At 41.8% G+C, this 12,707-nt stretch overlaps 1 protein-coding gene across 9 annotated transcripts in view; it reads left to right on the top strand.

Moving 5' to 3' along the window:
• PTPRT (protein tyrosine phosphatase receptor type T) overlaps positions 1–12,707 on the top strand; it is a 473,479-nt gene that overhangs the window by 445,310 nt on the left and 15,462 nt on the right. For all 9 annotated transcript variants that reach the window (XR_012631402.1, XR_012631400.1, XR_012631401.1 and 6 more), the window contains 5 exons: positions 1,110–1,226; positions 2,549–2,703; positions 5,164–5,299; positions 6,296–6,445; positions 9,371–9,544. Coding sequence is in view for 6 of the 9 variants with exons in the window: in XM_074888115.1 (XP_074744216.1) it covers positions 1,110–1,226; positions 2,549–2,703; positions 5,164–5,299; positions 6,296–6,445; positions 9,371–9,544 (732 nt within the window). In the remaining 3 variants the exon portion in view is untranslated. The remainder of the gene's footprint in view (positions 1–1,109; positions 1,227–2,548; positions 2,704–5,163; positions 5,300–6,295; positions 6,446–9,370; positions 9,545–12,707) is intronic.

Raw genomic sequence — 12,707 nt, 5'->3', positions numbered from 1 at the left:
GAGGCTTTCCCCAGTATATTCTTCCCACTCCTGGTGGTCTTTGTTTTAGAGACATTCTCAACCAGAAACTGGAGCTCTTAAAAATGTTGTCCTGATGTTGGTCACCTTCCATTCCTTTGGCACTAAGAAAAATTTGAATGATAGTTTACTCACAGCCATTAGCAATTCAGCTGCTTTGTATTTGATTTTCTTTAGATCTCATGGTTGAATGCCAGCTGGTTCTGTTCATTTATTGTTATTTATTCTACTTTATCTTCTACTGACACTTCAGTTTGAAATAAATGCCTCTGTGTAAAAAAACCCCAACAAACCTACATTAATCATATTTAATATTTATAAAACCCCTTCCAATTATGACTGGAACTGGAACATGAAAACTGCTTCTCAGAAGCTAATTGCTTCAGCTTTTCAGTGTGTTCCACCCTTTCATGCTAGAGCATTTAATAACCTGATAGTCTTTGTTAGCCTAAATATCCCTTCTAGAGCTTCACAGCCTTGGCTTTAATTTCTACTATTAGTTTTGCACATGGCTCTAGAAGTGGCTAAGCTTGGAATATGTTTACGTGATCAGGAGATTTCTTTCCTGAGCCTTAGCTGAGACCTGTCACAGCTGGTAAAATGTCAAATTTGTGTCCACATCTGATAAGGAAAGCTTAGAGTAAAACAAATTTAATGTATCAACAAGTATCTCACAATCCCTGTGAACTGAAATTCTTTGACTAAACAGAGTTCAGAATTACAGTAGCAATAGCAAGAGCACAGATTTTTCTCCGAGGAGATGGTGGTAGTGACTGCCAGATATTCTGTAAACCTGATATATGGTCGGGTCATGTATGGAAATTTAAGGAGGACTATCTTAAAGAAGAAGAGCTAAATGCATCTTTTTCATTTGTATTCACAACACAGGAAGCATAAAACAAATCCTCCCTGTGGTTTCTATATATTGTAAAGGAAGTTTGATCTACTTTATACAGTTAATTTTGACAAGGTCTGTACATCAGAAGAAAGCCCAATTTGCATTAGTTTCAGCTTGAAAGTGGAATAAAATGTAGGTCAGCTCTGACTCAACTTGAGCTAGTTCCTCTCAATATTTTCTTTTTTCCCCCCAGGTAAAGTGTGTTCGATACTGGCCAGATGACACAGAGGTCTATGGAGATATTAAAGTCACATTAATTGAGACAGAACCATTGGCAGAGTATGTCATACGCACATTTACTGTTCAAAAGGTAAGGAAATCTTTAGTCAGCTGAAATTTTGATACAACACTTCATTTGCGTTCAAAATGTGAACTCTGGGAAACTTATCCAGAATGCTCTTGAAGATGGAAGCTGTTAGTATTTGGACAGGTTTCACTTCAAAAACCTAAATTTTTGACAGAGATTCCAATTTTGGACTAATTATTTTACATGAACATCTTGATGTAGCCACAAAAGTAGAATCCACAGTGCATGAAGTTTAAGTGCATCCAAAAGGCAGCAGATAGTTGATGGAATAATAACTGTCGTGTTTCACAGTGGCAAATTACGAATGAAAAAAGGTATCAGTTAAACTGGATGCCAGGTAGGGTCCCCTTTCAGCAGAAATAAAAATATAATAAAGGCGAGAGTATAAAAATTGTCCCCAGATTGGCAGGATTTGGAAGATTTTTGTTACTTGTAATTCAAAATCGGAAGTGTTAAGTGTCAGAGCATTCCAGGTCTGTCCAAAGTACTCTTCAAGCACTCAGTATGTGGTTTTAAAGCTTTTCAAAAATTCCTGCTAAATGAACTTCAGCCACTCTAGGAACATTTTTTTCTAATACATAAGCTCCATATTACATTAAATCACTGAAAAACTTGGTAAGAAAAGCTACTGCCAAAATCTTGACAGGTTAGAGGGCCTGCTGCTGGATTCCACCTACATTTCCTGTACGCAAAATGTCACAGCTAGCTGACACTTCTGTGTTACCCTTTGCAGGCCATATACAAGTGGTGTCAATTTTCATGTACCAATAACTTGGTCTCACCAGAAAAGCCAAGTGATGGGTCTGGGTACCAGTTTCTGCCCTTTTCACCACCAGCTGTAAGCTCAAACTTAGATTTTTTGGTAGGTGATGGCAGAAAATCTACCATTGCCTGGGGCATGCCAGCTTCCTAGAAGTTCATTCCCCAGGCTGTTGCTTCAATGCCTCAGGAAGGGTTTAAGAATGACTTCTTGGTGGTTTATGGCAGCTACACCAAAGGAGGCTGGATAAATGCAGCCATAGTGTGCTGGGGCTGAAGTCACCCTGTAAAGTTCCTAATCAGCTGGGTTTGAACTCTAAGACCACAGGTTTGAATTGGGAGCTGGCATTTACCTTCATAGTCCTCAGTTGTGTATTACCCACTTCATTTGTAAACTGGAGTTCGGCTTGAAATCTCTCAGAGTCGAAAGCGGCATAGCTCACATTTCTGCCTATGATGAGAGCTAAAGAGTTGTTTTGCCCTCTGCATGAAGGAAAAGAGCAGTGATCAGAATATGCTGTTTGAAGTCTGATGGAAGAAAAATAGAGGCTGTGTTGTCTCCTCAGAAAGGCTACCATGAGATCCGAGAGATTCGGCAGTTCCACTTCACCAGCTGGCCGGACCATGGGGTTCCTTGCTATGCCACAGGCCTCCTGGGCTTCGTTCGTCAAGTGAAGTTTCTCAATCCCCCAGAAGCAGGACCCATTGTTGTGCACTGCAGGTATGCAAGCTCTTTGTCTGAGCCTTTCCCCCATCAGCTTTTTCAGCCTTTTTCTTTTTTTTTTTTTCCTCATCTGGCAATAATCAACTATGTTTTGTTTGTTAAAGAGTATAATTTGTGGGCCTCACCAGGAAACAAAGTAGAATTTGCCACTTTAGAAAAGAAAACCAGCTCTGGAGCTTAGCTGGCATGAGTTGGAGATGATGCAAGTAGTTCAGAGAGGGCCGTTTGCATGTAGAACACTCTCTGGTGGCCTATACTTTCTTAGATGCTCATAGCAGAGCTGGGAAAATGATGAATATCTGGGACTGCCAGTTGTCATACAACAAACCTCACATGGCAGAGGGGACAATGCCCACAAAGAGACAAGGAATTTTAAAGCAACTTTGCTTTTCTGTACCCACATGCACTGCCGTTCAGCTTTGTACCAGCATCAGTAGTCTTATCTGAACCATTAGTCTGTCTTCCTGGGTCTGGATGCCAGCCGTCGTGCATCTTGGTCTCCTCAAAGCCTAGGAGCTAAAATGGGAATGTCAGACTGAAAACCTGCCCAGTGCCTTCCAGCTAGCAAATAAAGGGGAATGCCTGAGGAAACCTCACTGCTTGGTTTACAGCTGTGAAAATTCTGACTATTGCATCACGTGCTTGCTAACTCCCTGGCTGCTGCCATTACTGGTGAGGGCTCTTCTGCACTCTTTTCTTCCAACTGAGCTTAAAGCCCTACAGTGCAAGGCGCTATGTGAATGTGTGGGAGAGTGTCCCTGCCATGAAGAACTAACAGTCTGAGGTATAATCGGGCATGCTGCTGGTGGTGGGAGAGCAGGCATGCACACACAGCCTGGCATCAGACTTAGGTGACTTCAAATGCAAGGAAAGACATTGCTACAAAAACAGAGTTTGGGTCTGTAGCAGCTACTTCTGCAGTGCTCAGGCCACAGCTCAGGGCACGTGTTCTATAAAGGAGACTTGACTGGAGCGTAAGGCTAGAGAGCAGAGCTGGTTATCCCAAAATCTTACCCCTAATGAATCTGCAGGCAATTACCTCTAAGTGCCATGCAGTGTGGTCAGGACGAGAGAGGGAATACATCCCACAACCTCTTTGGAAAGGAAAATCAATTAAATCTTACCTTTTTAAAATAGTTTTGGGTTGGGGGGATGTTTTGGTGTGGGTTTTTTTGCAAGCAACGAGTCAGTTCTATAATAAAATACAGCTAAGCCTGAGGAACTGGCAGAAGGAAATTCATTCAGAGCTCAGGGCCTGAATTTGCTACCTTGGTGCCATGACATGAGTCTGGCCCTGGAACGAGTCTGAACCTGATTCATTGTCACCAAGAAAGCAAGGAGAAATTTTTCATCCTTCACATTTTAATGAATAAATGCCATTTCCTCTCCGTTATTTATCTGCTTTTGAATTTTAATGACTTGCTTTAAGTGGTAATTACCAAATTCTCCCTACCGATGCCTGGCTGGATAATATCACTGTTCGATATTTATGAAGTGCCAGGATCCTCTAAATATAGAAATGTTATAACTATTTGTTAAAATTCTGAAAAGCTGAGAGATAAAGGGAGAGGAAATGCCACTTATTCATTAAAATTCTGCAAATGAAAAATATCTTCTCTCTATTCAGCAGTTGATTAATCTGGTCCATTAATTTATGGTCATTCATATCTCCTTGCTTTCGGCTCTGCTGGAATTTTCATGCAACTGAAGTTTCCCTGATTTGAGCTGAGTTTTCCTTCTTCCTTTGGAGTAATGTGAAGAGACATTCTCCTCTCTCTATCCTTCACACCTAAACAGCTTGGATGTTTTCCCAGGAAGGAAGGAGGACACAATGACAACACAGTTTTGCAGTAGAGGGTCCAATTCTCGCAAGCAGCGGGGGGCTCTCAACTCAAGGTTTTGAGTAGCCTCGAGCTCCTTTCTCTAGGATATTACAATCCACAACTTGAAATCACCCTCCTCGGGACCCAGACTCCTCTGGATTAAAAAGGGAAAAGAAATGTTTGAGGTGGAGGACTAAGCCCCTTTTATCATGCCCACTTGAGTAAACGTGTGCATGCCTTCTAGAGTCCCATGGAAGACAATTTCTGGAATTGTGTCTATTTGCAACCTGGAGGCTGCTCTCCCACATCCTGTGTGATGAGAGGTGTGCAGCTGCACTGACCTGTAAAATTATAATGATTGTTTTCATAGAGTAATTTTTTTGTTAATGTTCAAGAACACAAAGCTTTTTTCTCGCTACCCGCGTCCATTTCCCTTTCAAGAAATATTTTACCTCATTCTCTTAAATCCTAAGCTAATTTAGCTCCGCACAAAAAATCAGCCCATTGGGGAGAGGTAAGCAGCTTCCAAGAGAAGACAGCTGTGTCTGTGATACAGTTATTTTCTCCTCCTTAAAGCCCTGCCCTTCCACGGTCCCTTGATCATGCAGACTCTCATTGTTTTTTCTTTTTTTAGTGCCGGGGCCGGGAGAACAGGGTGCTTTATTGCCATTGACATAATGCTTGACATGGCAGAGAACGAAGGCGTGGTAGATATATTTAACTGTGTGCGAGAGCTGCGATCCCAAAGGGTCAATCTGGTGCAGACGGAGGTAGGTGCCAGCGGGTCTTCTCTCACGATGTACTGCTTTTCTGTCAGCTTCTCTGCAAAACAGGAGCCCAGCAATTCATTAAGTCAACACTTGCTGCCTCTGTGATGTGATTATACAGAACTTTTGGTGGCTAAACATGACCAGATGTGCACCAGATCACATTCACTGGCAGCTACGCAGGGCCTCCAAGACAAGAGGGCAAGCCTTGAAGTTTAGGTCTTAGCATTGCTGATTAATTTTATTCTCCCAGTAGGAAAAAGCTAGCTCCTGAATCTTCTCATGACTCATTCATAGGTATACTGCAAACTCGAATAGTACCTAGTTTATATCAGTTGTGAGTTAAACAAATGAAATGTCCTTGATTTAAGCTTTGGGTGCTGATTAAGCAAGCTGCTCCATCACGTAGCATCCAGCAGCTGCACAAACTTCTATGGAACCATTATCCTGCTACCCAAGTTTTTCCTACATGCTTCAATGCCTTCCCCCTGTGGGACAGGACAATAGCCTGGAACAGAGAAGAGCTTTTAACTTTGTTGGATTTCTCATGTTTAGCTCTAGAAAAGAACTTTACCCAGAATACCAGGAGTCCAGAGTTTTGAAGAGACAGATGGAGCAGACCTGTTAGTACAGTAGTTTCTGCTGGTGTTACAGGTTCAAAGCACAGTCCATTCCTGACCATTACCTCATGATTGTGAACAGAAAAGCTTTACACCCTGATTTTCTCCTCAGCCCACCCCCATTTTGTCCTAGCATTCCTGAGAGTGGCGACTTCACATTTTACTTATAAATTTGAAATGAATACATGAGGCCTCACGTTCAATGATGGATGAAATATGCTCACAAAGCTGTCACATAGCACACTGTGTAATTTGTCTCCACATGAAACAGAGCCAAATATGCATATTGGGCATGATTTAAGGAAAAAAAAAAAAAAAACAAAATGTGATATTTCATGAACTGTAACGATTTTAATATGTTATTCCGTCCCCTGTGCAGGAGCAGTATGTATTTGTCCATGATGCCATTTTGGAGGCATGTCTCTGTGGCAACACGGCCATTCCAGTTTGTGAATTCAGGTCCATATATTACAACATCAGCAGACTAGATCCACAGACCAATTCCAGCCAGATAAAAGATGAGTTTCAGGTAATTTCATGTGCCTCCTCATTGCAGTTGGTGTTTTGAAGGTGTTTAATCAATTTCTGTGTGTTATTTTACAATTTCCAACAGAGCAGAGAATGGGGGGGACACTGAGCCAAGGTCTGATTTCAGCTGATTTTTGTTGGTTTACTGCTGGGTCAAGGTTTGGTTTTGAGCATGGACTTTTCAGCCTTTGGCAAGGAAAAAATTTCCCCATCACTTCAGTAGAGTAAGGGTACTAATTTTCACACATAATGTCGTACTTCTCATTTCAACAAATACTCTGTTGTTCGTTGTCTTCTGTAATTTATGCGGAAACGTTTATGCCTCAAGGTCCCTTATTATCCATTCTTGTGGCTCATATGCTGTTTCTGAGTCTTGACAATCGACTTGTTGATGTCCTTCCATACAAAGGAGAAAGTGAGCTCAGTGAGCATTACTTTCACTATTACTGATTTTCAGTGAACTGAATCCCTCAGGTCACTACAGATGTTTTGCCAAGTACCTGGTGATGAGAACTGAAATGACATGCAGTAAAACTCACAGGTGCTGGCATAGAGCAGTTTGCCTGGGACAAGCAACGAAATGGGGACCCCCTCCACCTTTTACTATCACCATTGCTTATCGCACCCTAATAAATGGGCTTTGGGACACACGAGCCACGAGCCCTGTGCAGTTGTACCTCCTGCAAAGTAGAGATCGCACCCTGCAGAACACCAAACTAAGTTTTCCAGTTTTACTCCCCATGTATCTGTAAATCCCTTTAGGATTTTCAGCCAACATCAATGTATGGAAAAAACATAATATTGTGGGAAATTTGGGGCAAGGTGAATTTGATGGGAAAGAGAGAGACTTCTGCTATTTGTGAGGCCATTATTCTTAGTCAGCAGTAAAAAGCTGGAGATTCTCCTTTAATTGTAGGAATGCCCACCCCCTTTCCCACAAAATATCTTTTGCAGCAAGAGAATGCCTTTTGGGAGCCCCAGTCTGAGTCAGATGCCTCTTTTCCTCCCTCTCTGTGCAAAGGGAGAATGTGTGTTTTTTATCTGAAACCTTACAGGGAATCATCAGGGTTGGTATAGTGAGAGAAAGAATGTGGATCCCAACTGATGACAGTTCAATTTTAAAAAGATCTGGTTTTATCAAGTGATATCAGATCTGTAAAAGTGTTTCTGGTTCTGGACGCTTGTCATGAAGGAGCCAAAGCCTAGCTTCATCAAATGATGTTACGCTGTTAAGAAAAAAAGTCATCACTTGCTGGGCTTATTTTGTCAGGACATGAGATGAGATTTGTCGCCTGTGTGCTTGTTCTTTTGAGCTGCCAGGGGCTGGCAGCTCCTGTGGAAAGGGAATGCTCCACCGTACTTTGCATTAGAGGTTCATTCTCTGTCTAGTTGTAGAGTCTATTTTTACAGGATTTTGGCTCAGAGCATTCTTCAGTCCTAATTGTCTGGATTTAATGCAAAAGATAGTATCTTCTGCTGCAATCTTTATGAACCAGTTGATCTAACTGTAGATCTGTTGGTGCAATTTGTATTATTTAGGTCCCACTGGCCCTCAGGTAAGGCTGGATGTATTTCTCATGCAGTACATGTTGTGTGAACGTGCAAAAGCTCATTCTGGAGAGTTTTTGTAATCTGAATAAGTACAAAAACAATGGAGAGAGGGGAAGGGCGTAAAATCACGAAGAAGTCACCTGTCTAATTATCTGCACTGTCAGAGATCTGAGATTTCATGTTGCTTCCTCAGCCAGACTACCTGCTTTCTATCTCCAGACAAAGGGACTTTTATGTAGAACCTGCATAATTTAGAGCAACTGTATTATTTCAAATTTTTGACTTTGACACATTATTTCATCTTGGATTGTTTGACCTTCCTCTTTTCTCCATTCACAACCTCACTGTAGCAGAAGTCAAGCTCTTTATAAGAATTTTTGGTCCCTAAATATTCTGTGTTCCTCTGATGGCTGCAAAGGAGTTCACTGTGTGACTGCATGGGCTTTGCTCAGAAAGAGGACACATAACAAGTAAAAGTAGAATGGCATCAGATAGCCACTGATCTACCACGACTTAAGCAACAGTGTTAACATGCATGCACTTTGATTTGCTATTTTTGATCCCTGCTGACCAACCTGGATTGGTTTGTCAGGAGGCGTCCACAATGGATAACACAAAAGAAAATTAGATTTAAAGAAATACAGTTTGTCAAGCTGTGGGAAAGACAGATAACAGTAAAAGAATGACAGCAAGACTCCAGGGATAAGTTATGACTATGTAAGTGAAGCATCCTATGTGTCACACCAAAAAGAAAGTAGCAATCTAAATAATATATGAAACAAATAGACTTTCCTATTAAAAAACCCCAACATTTTCTCATAAGTTTTTATATGCATTGTCAAGATAAATCAATAGTTTGACTGAGGAATCACCAGAGGATTTGAACCCAGTCTGACCTGCTGGGCAACCCAGGTCAGTACTCAGGGTACTTCTGCTCAGGATCTGCTTGAAGAGGGAGAAGGATCACCCTAGGGATGGTAGAAACACGAGGAGGTTTCACTCCGTGACAGGGTGAAAGCTGCAACGTGTACCTGTGACAGCTATTTCCAACCTCTAGGAAAGAACAGAAATGTTATCTAACTGCTGTGGGGTTTTGGAGCTGGAATTTGTTGGAAGGTATATAGAGCCCTCAATTTTTGCTGTAGCTTAAGGTTTTCAGAAGAACACCTCAGGACGATGTACAAAATAGCAATGTGTTATAACAGCAACAAGCTCCTCAGTGCTCCTTTTTCCTTCTCTGGGATCCCAAAGATCTGCTAGTCTAAATACCTTTAAAATAAACATATTTTGCAGATGGCATGCTTCTTGGAAGTAAATTCAAAGACACTCAGTGTGCTTCTGTCTTTCTTTCCCTTCTTCTCTCCCCCCTTCACAGACTCTCAATATTGTGACACCGCGTGTTCGGCCAGAAGATTGCAGCATCGGTCTTTTGCCAAGGAACCATGACAAGAACCGCTGCATGGATGTGTTGCCCTTGGACCGGTGCCTGCCTTTCCTCATCTCCGTGGATGGCGAATCAAGTAACTACATCAATGCTGCACTCATGGATGTAAGCAGCACTGCGCTGTCCCCACTGATCCCAGTCGGCATCGAGCTCATTCATTCTCAGAATACTTTTCTGGGAGAAGTGATCCAAAGCAAAAAACCTTTTTTTACCTGCAGTTTCTGGGGCTGACATCTCCAAACTGGGCAAAGGCACACAGAAACGTGTCACCTAGACTATGATTATCACACTACCGTTGTAGTTCTGCGTCGCATTGGTGGAAAATATTTGACAAAGAAGTTAAGGAGCATGAAGTCTGAGGTTGTATTGTAGACAGTCAGGTGGACGAAGAAGTGGTGGAACAACTGTTCCCATACATTGGTTATCATATAACTTGGAAGAGAAATGTTTGCAAGTTGCTGCCAGGTCAGCTCTTTGATAAGAATAGTTTGCAACGTGGAGCAAGTGATTTATTTGAGCTTGTGCAGTTAAGAATACGGGAGTACAGGGATCAGATGTGCAAAATACTTTAAGGCTGAAGGACATGAGTTAAGCTGATGTGAACCTGTCTGAAGACTTTGTTTATTGGCTAGAATCGCACAGCACAGGTCATTTGTATAGGGTGAATTATGTTGATGGTTTCTTTTTGCTGTGGCTCCTAACTGCCTTTGGACAGAAATGTCCTTAAAGCCACTAATTACTGCAGTTGGAGTATATGTAAATATGATCCAGGGTGAAAAGTCATCATTTTTTCCCTGGTGATGTTGGGGTCAGTCTTTTTTAATTTTCTCTGTTCTTTCAGTCTTTTGGGGAACAGTGATACTACTGTATTTAAGAGGTTAAGTCAAATGGTCATAGAATTAATTTTAGATTTTTTTCAGAAAGATTATGATGTTTTCATTGCAAATGCGCCTAAGGAAACTTTTTGTTTCTTTAAAGTGTGTTTTGCGCTTTGGCAAATCTGCAGAAGCACAATCAACTCCTCTCTGGTTTCTTAGGGACTGGGAATGTGTTTGCGCATTTCAGCCCTCATTACCTCAAATCACTTTGCCAATACTTGCGTCCTTCCTCACAAAATTCCTGCTAATTAAAAATCTTGTAAAAAGGTATTTTTCATTTGTCATTGAAATTCAACCACTATGATGTTTTCTAGCTCTCTCTTATCCTTCCATAGAGGAATCAGCAGATTTTGAAAAAAATCAGAGAGGGAAACAGCCAAAATCCCACATTTTCATAGACATTCTTGTTGAGGACAGACCTTGCAAATTCTTTGTCTTTTCCAGTAGCTTCATTTCTGCAGTCTAGTACCAAGCACGGACTCTTGCAAGAGATCATCCATCCCATATTGCCTTGAACTATCATTAGTTCTTTCATTGTGTGAAGATAGGCGCATGCTGGGGAACACTTGATAACACAGTCCCAGTGCTGATCATTTTACTTACCTCTACCTTACAGATTTCTCATGTTTATCTTTTTTTAAACTTCTCCCCAAACCTTATTTGACTTGCAACTTGCCCTGTGTATTACGTGAAAGCTATGATGGAAGAAGTACTAGAGCAGGAAGGGATGATGGTACACCAGAATGGGTTACAGCCTCAGTTTGGAAGCATGAATCGTCCCGGGAAGGCAATCTGGCAGGCTGCTCTGGACTGTGTTCACCAAAATTAACCTTAAATAATTAACCTGGACACCGTTTGAACCATCTCTCAGGGAGTGAAGCACTCAGTCTGAGCTCCTAGTTAAATCTCAGTCTGTTGACTGCAGAGCGTTAAAAACCAGCGTCTTCTGCCTTAACTTAGCTTTTGGGAATACAGCCAAAGGGCTACTGTTGCCCACAGAAGGGAGGAATTCTCCCCCAGCAGATTTCAAGACTCCTGACCTTTCCTCTTCATGTCCTCTGTCCCTTTCAAGCAAACAAACCTTAGGATCTTTCCTATGAGGATCACTGGAAAGCCCTGTTTGCATTTGCAAAATGGTTTGTTAAGAAGAAAGGTGAAATACTGTCCCTCACCTTCGCCTAAAGCAATTGAATGTAATCCTTAAGCAAAGAGACTTTGCCCACATCTCTGAGTCAAGCCATACAGAAGCGGGGATAGGTTTGTATTTAATGCATGGGGCTTGGAGAAGAACATGAGTCCATGTCGTGTCCCTGTCACCATCCCAAGATCCTACATGTTCTCTTACATGAGTAATTAACATCTCTGTGTCACCTTCCCTTTAAAATAGGACAGTGAGACTGGTTCCTCACCTGTAGCAAAGAAAACAGGTAGGGCATGTTTCTTTTTTCTCCTAATGGCAAAACCCACAAACACATTTTACCTTCAGCCAGCACTTTAGCCAGTTATGCAACCCGATGTATTGGTGCACAGTGAAGAAACATAGCAGAAACATTGTCATGTTCTTAAATCTAGTTAAGAGATAAGTTTCACTATTTTATTTACCACTCTGTTGCTTCTGTTGGTCTTGTACAACATAGCTTTTGACCCATACTGATGCTCCTAGGTTTGAAATTCAGAGTAGGGAGAAAGAGAAAAATCCATTCCAAGACCACTCATTTCCCAAGAAATCATTCCCTTTTGCTTCTCTCTACTTCATGACCCACCACCCTCCTCACACGTGCACCCTCAGAAGCATGGCACAGCCACACTGCAAGCTGATGCAGAGTGTGCACAACACCCTTTCCCCCTCCCAGCATGGTCTGCTCAGCACTTCCACCCACACCTGACTCATATGGAGGAGAAGAGGCAAGCCCCCACAACTGCCATCTTACTACTTTGGGATTTTATTTATTTATTTACTTTAAATCCAAAATCTCAATCTTTTTTTTCTTTTTTTTTTTTTTTTTAAACCCAGAAATATTGTGCTTTTTGATTCAAGTCTGCTTCACAGATGTACAGCAGAAAGGACTGTGCAGCTTGTAGGCTCATCTGAGTATTGCCTGCCGTGGTTGGAAAGCAATAAAGTTTTGAGCTTGTACCCTTTCATCTCAAAGTGCCTCGCAAACATTCATTAACACAGCCCCGCAGAGGTTAGGAGCACAGTTCCTCCCCATCGTGGTTAGGGAGATTGAGGTCAGAGGGCTTTTTTTGAGGAGAAAGAATAGCATCAGAAATTAAATGCCAATGTTGCAGGCTCTGAGTATTGCCCCACAAGCTCTTAAAGGATGGCTGGGATCCAAATGTGACACCTCTCGCAGCACTACATCTCCAGGGAGTAATAGCAGACGGGG

The sequence above is a fragment of the Strix uralensis genome, chromosome 18 (assembly GCF_047716275.1).
Source record: "Strix uralensis isolate ZFMK-TIS-50842 chromosome 18, bStrUra1, whole genome shotgun sequence".
Taxonomy (NCBI): domain Eukaryota; kingdom Metazoa; phylum Chordata; class Aves; order Strigiformes; family Strigidae; genus Strix; species Strix uralensis.
This window is presented reverse-complemented; position numbering and strand designations above follow the sequence as displayed.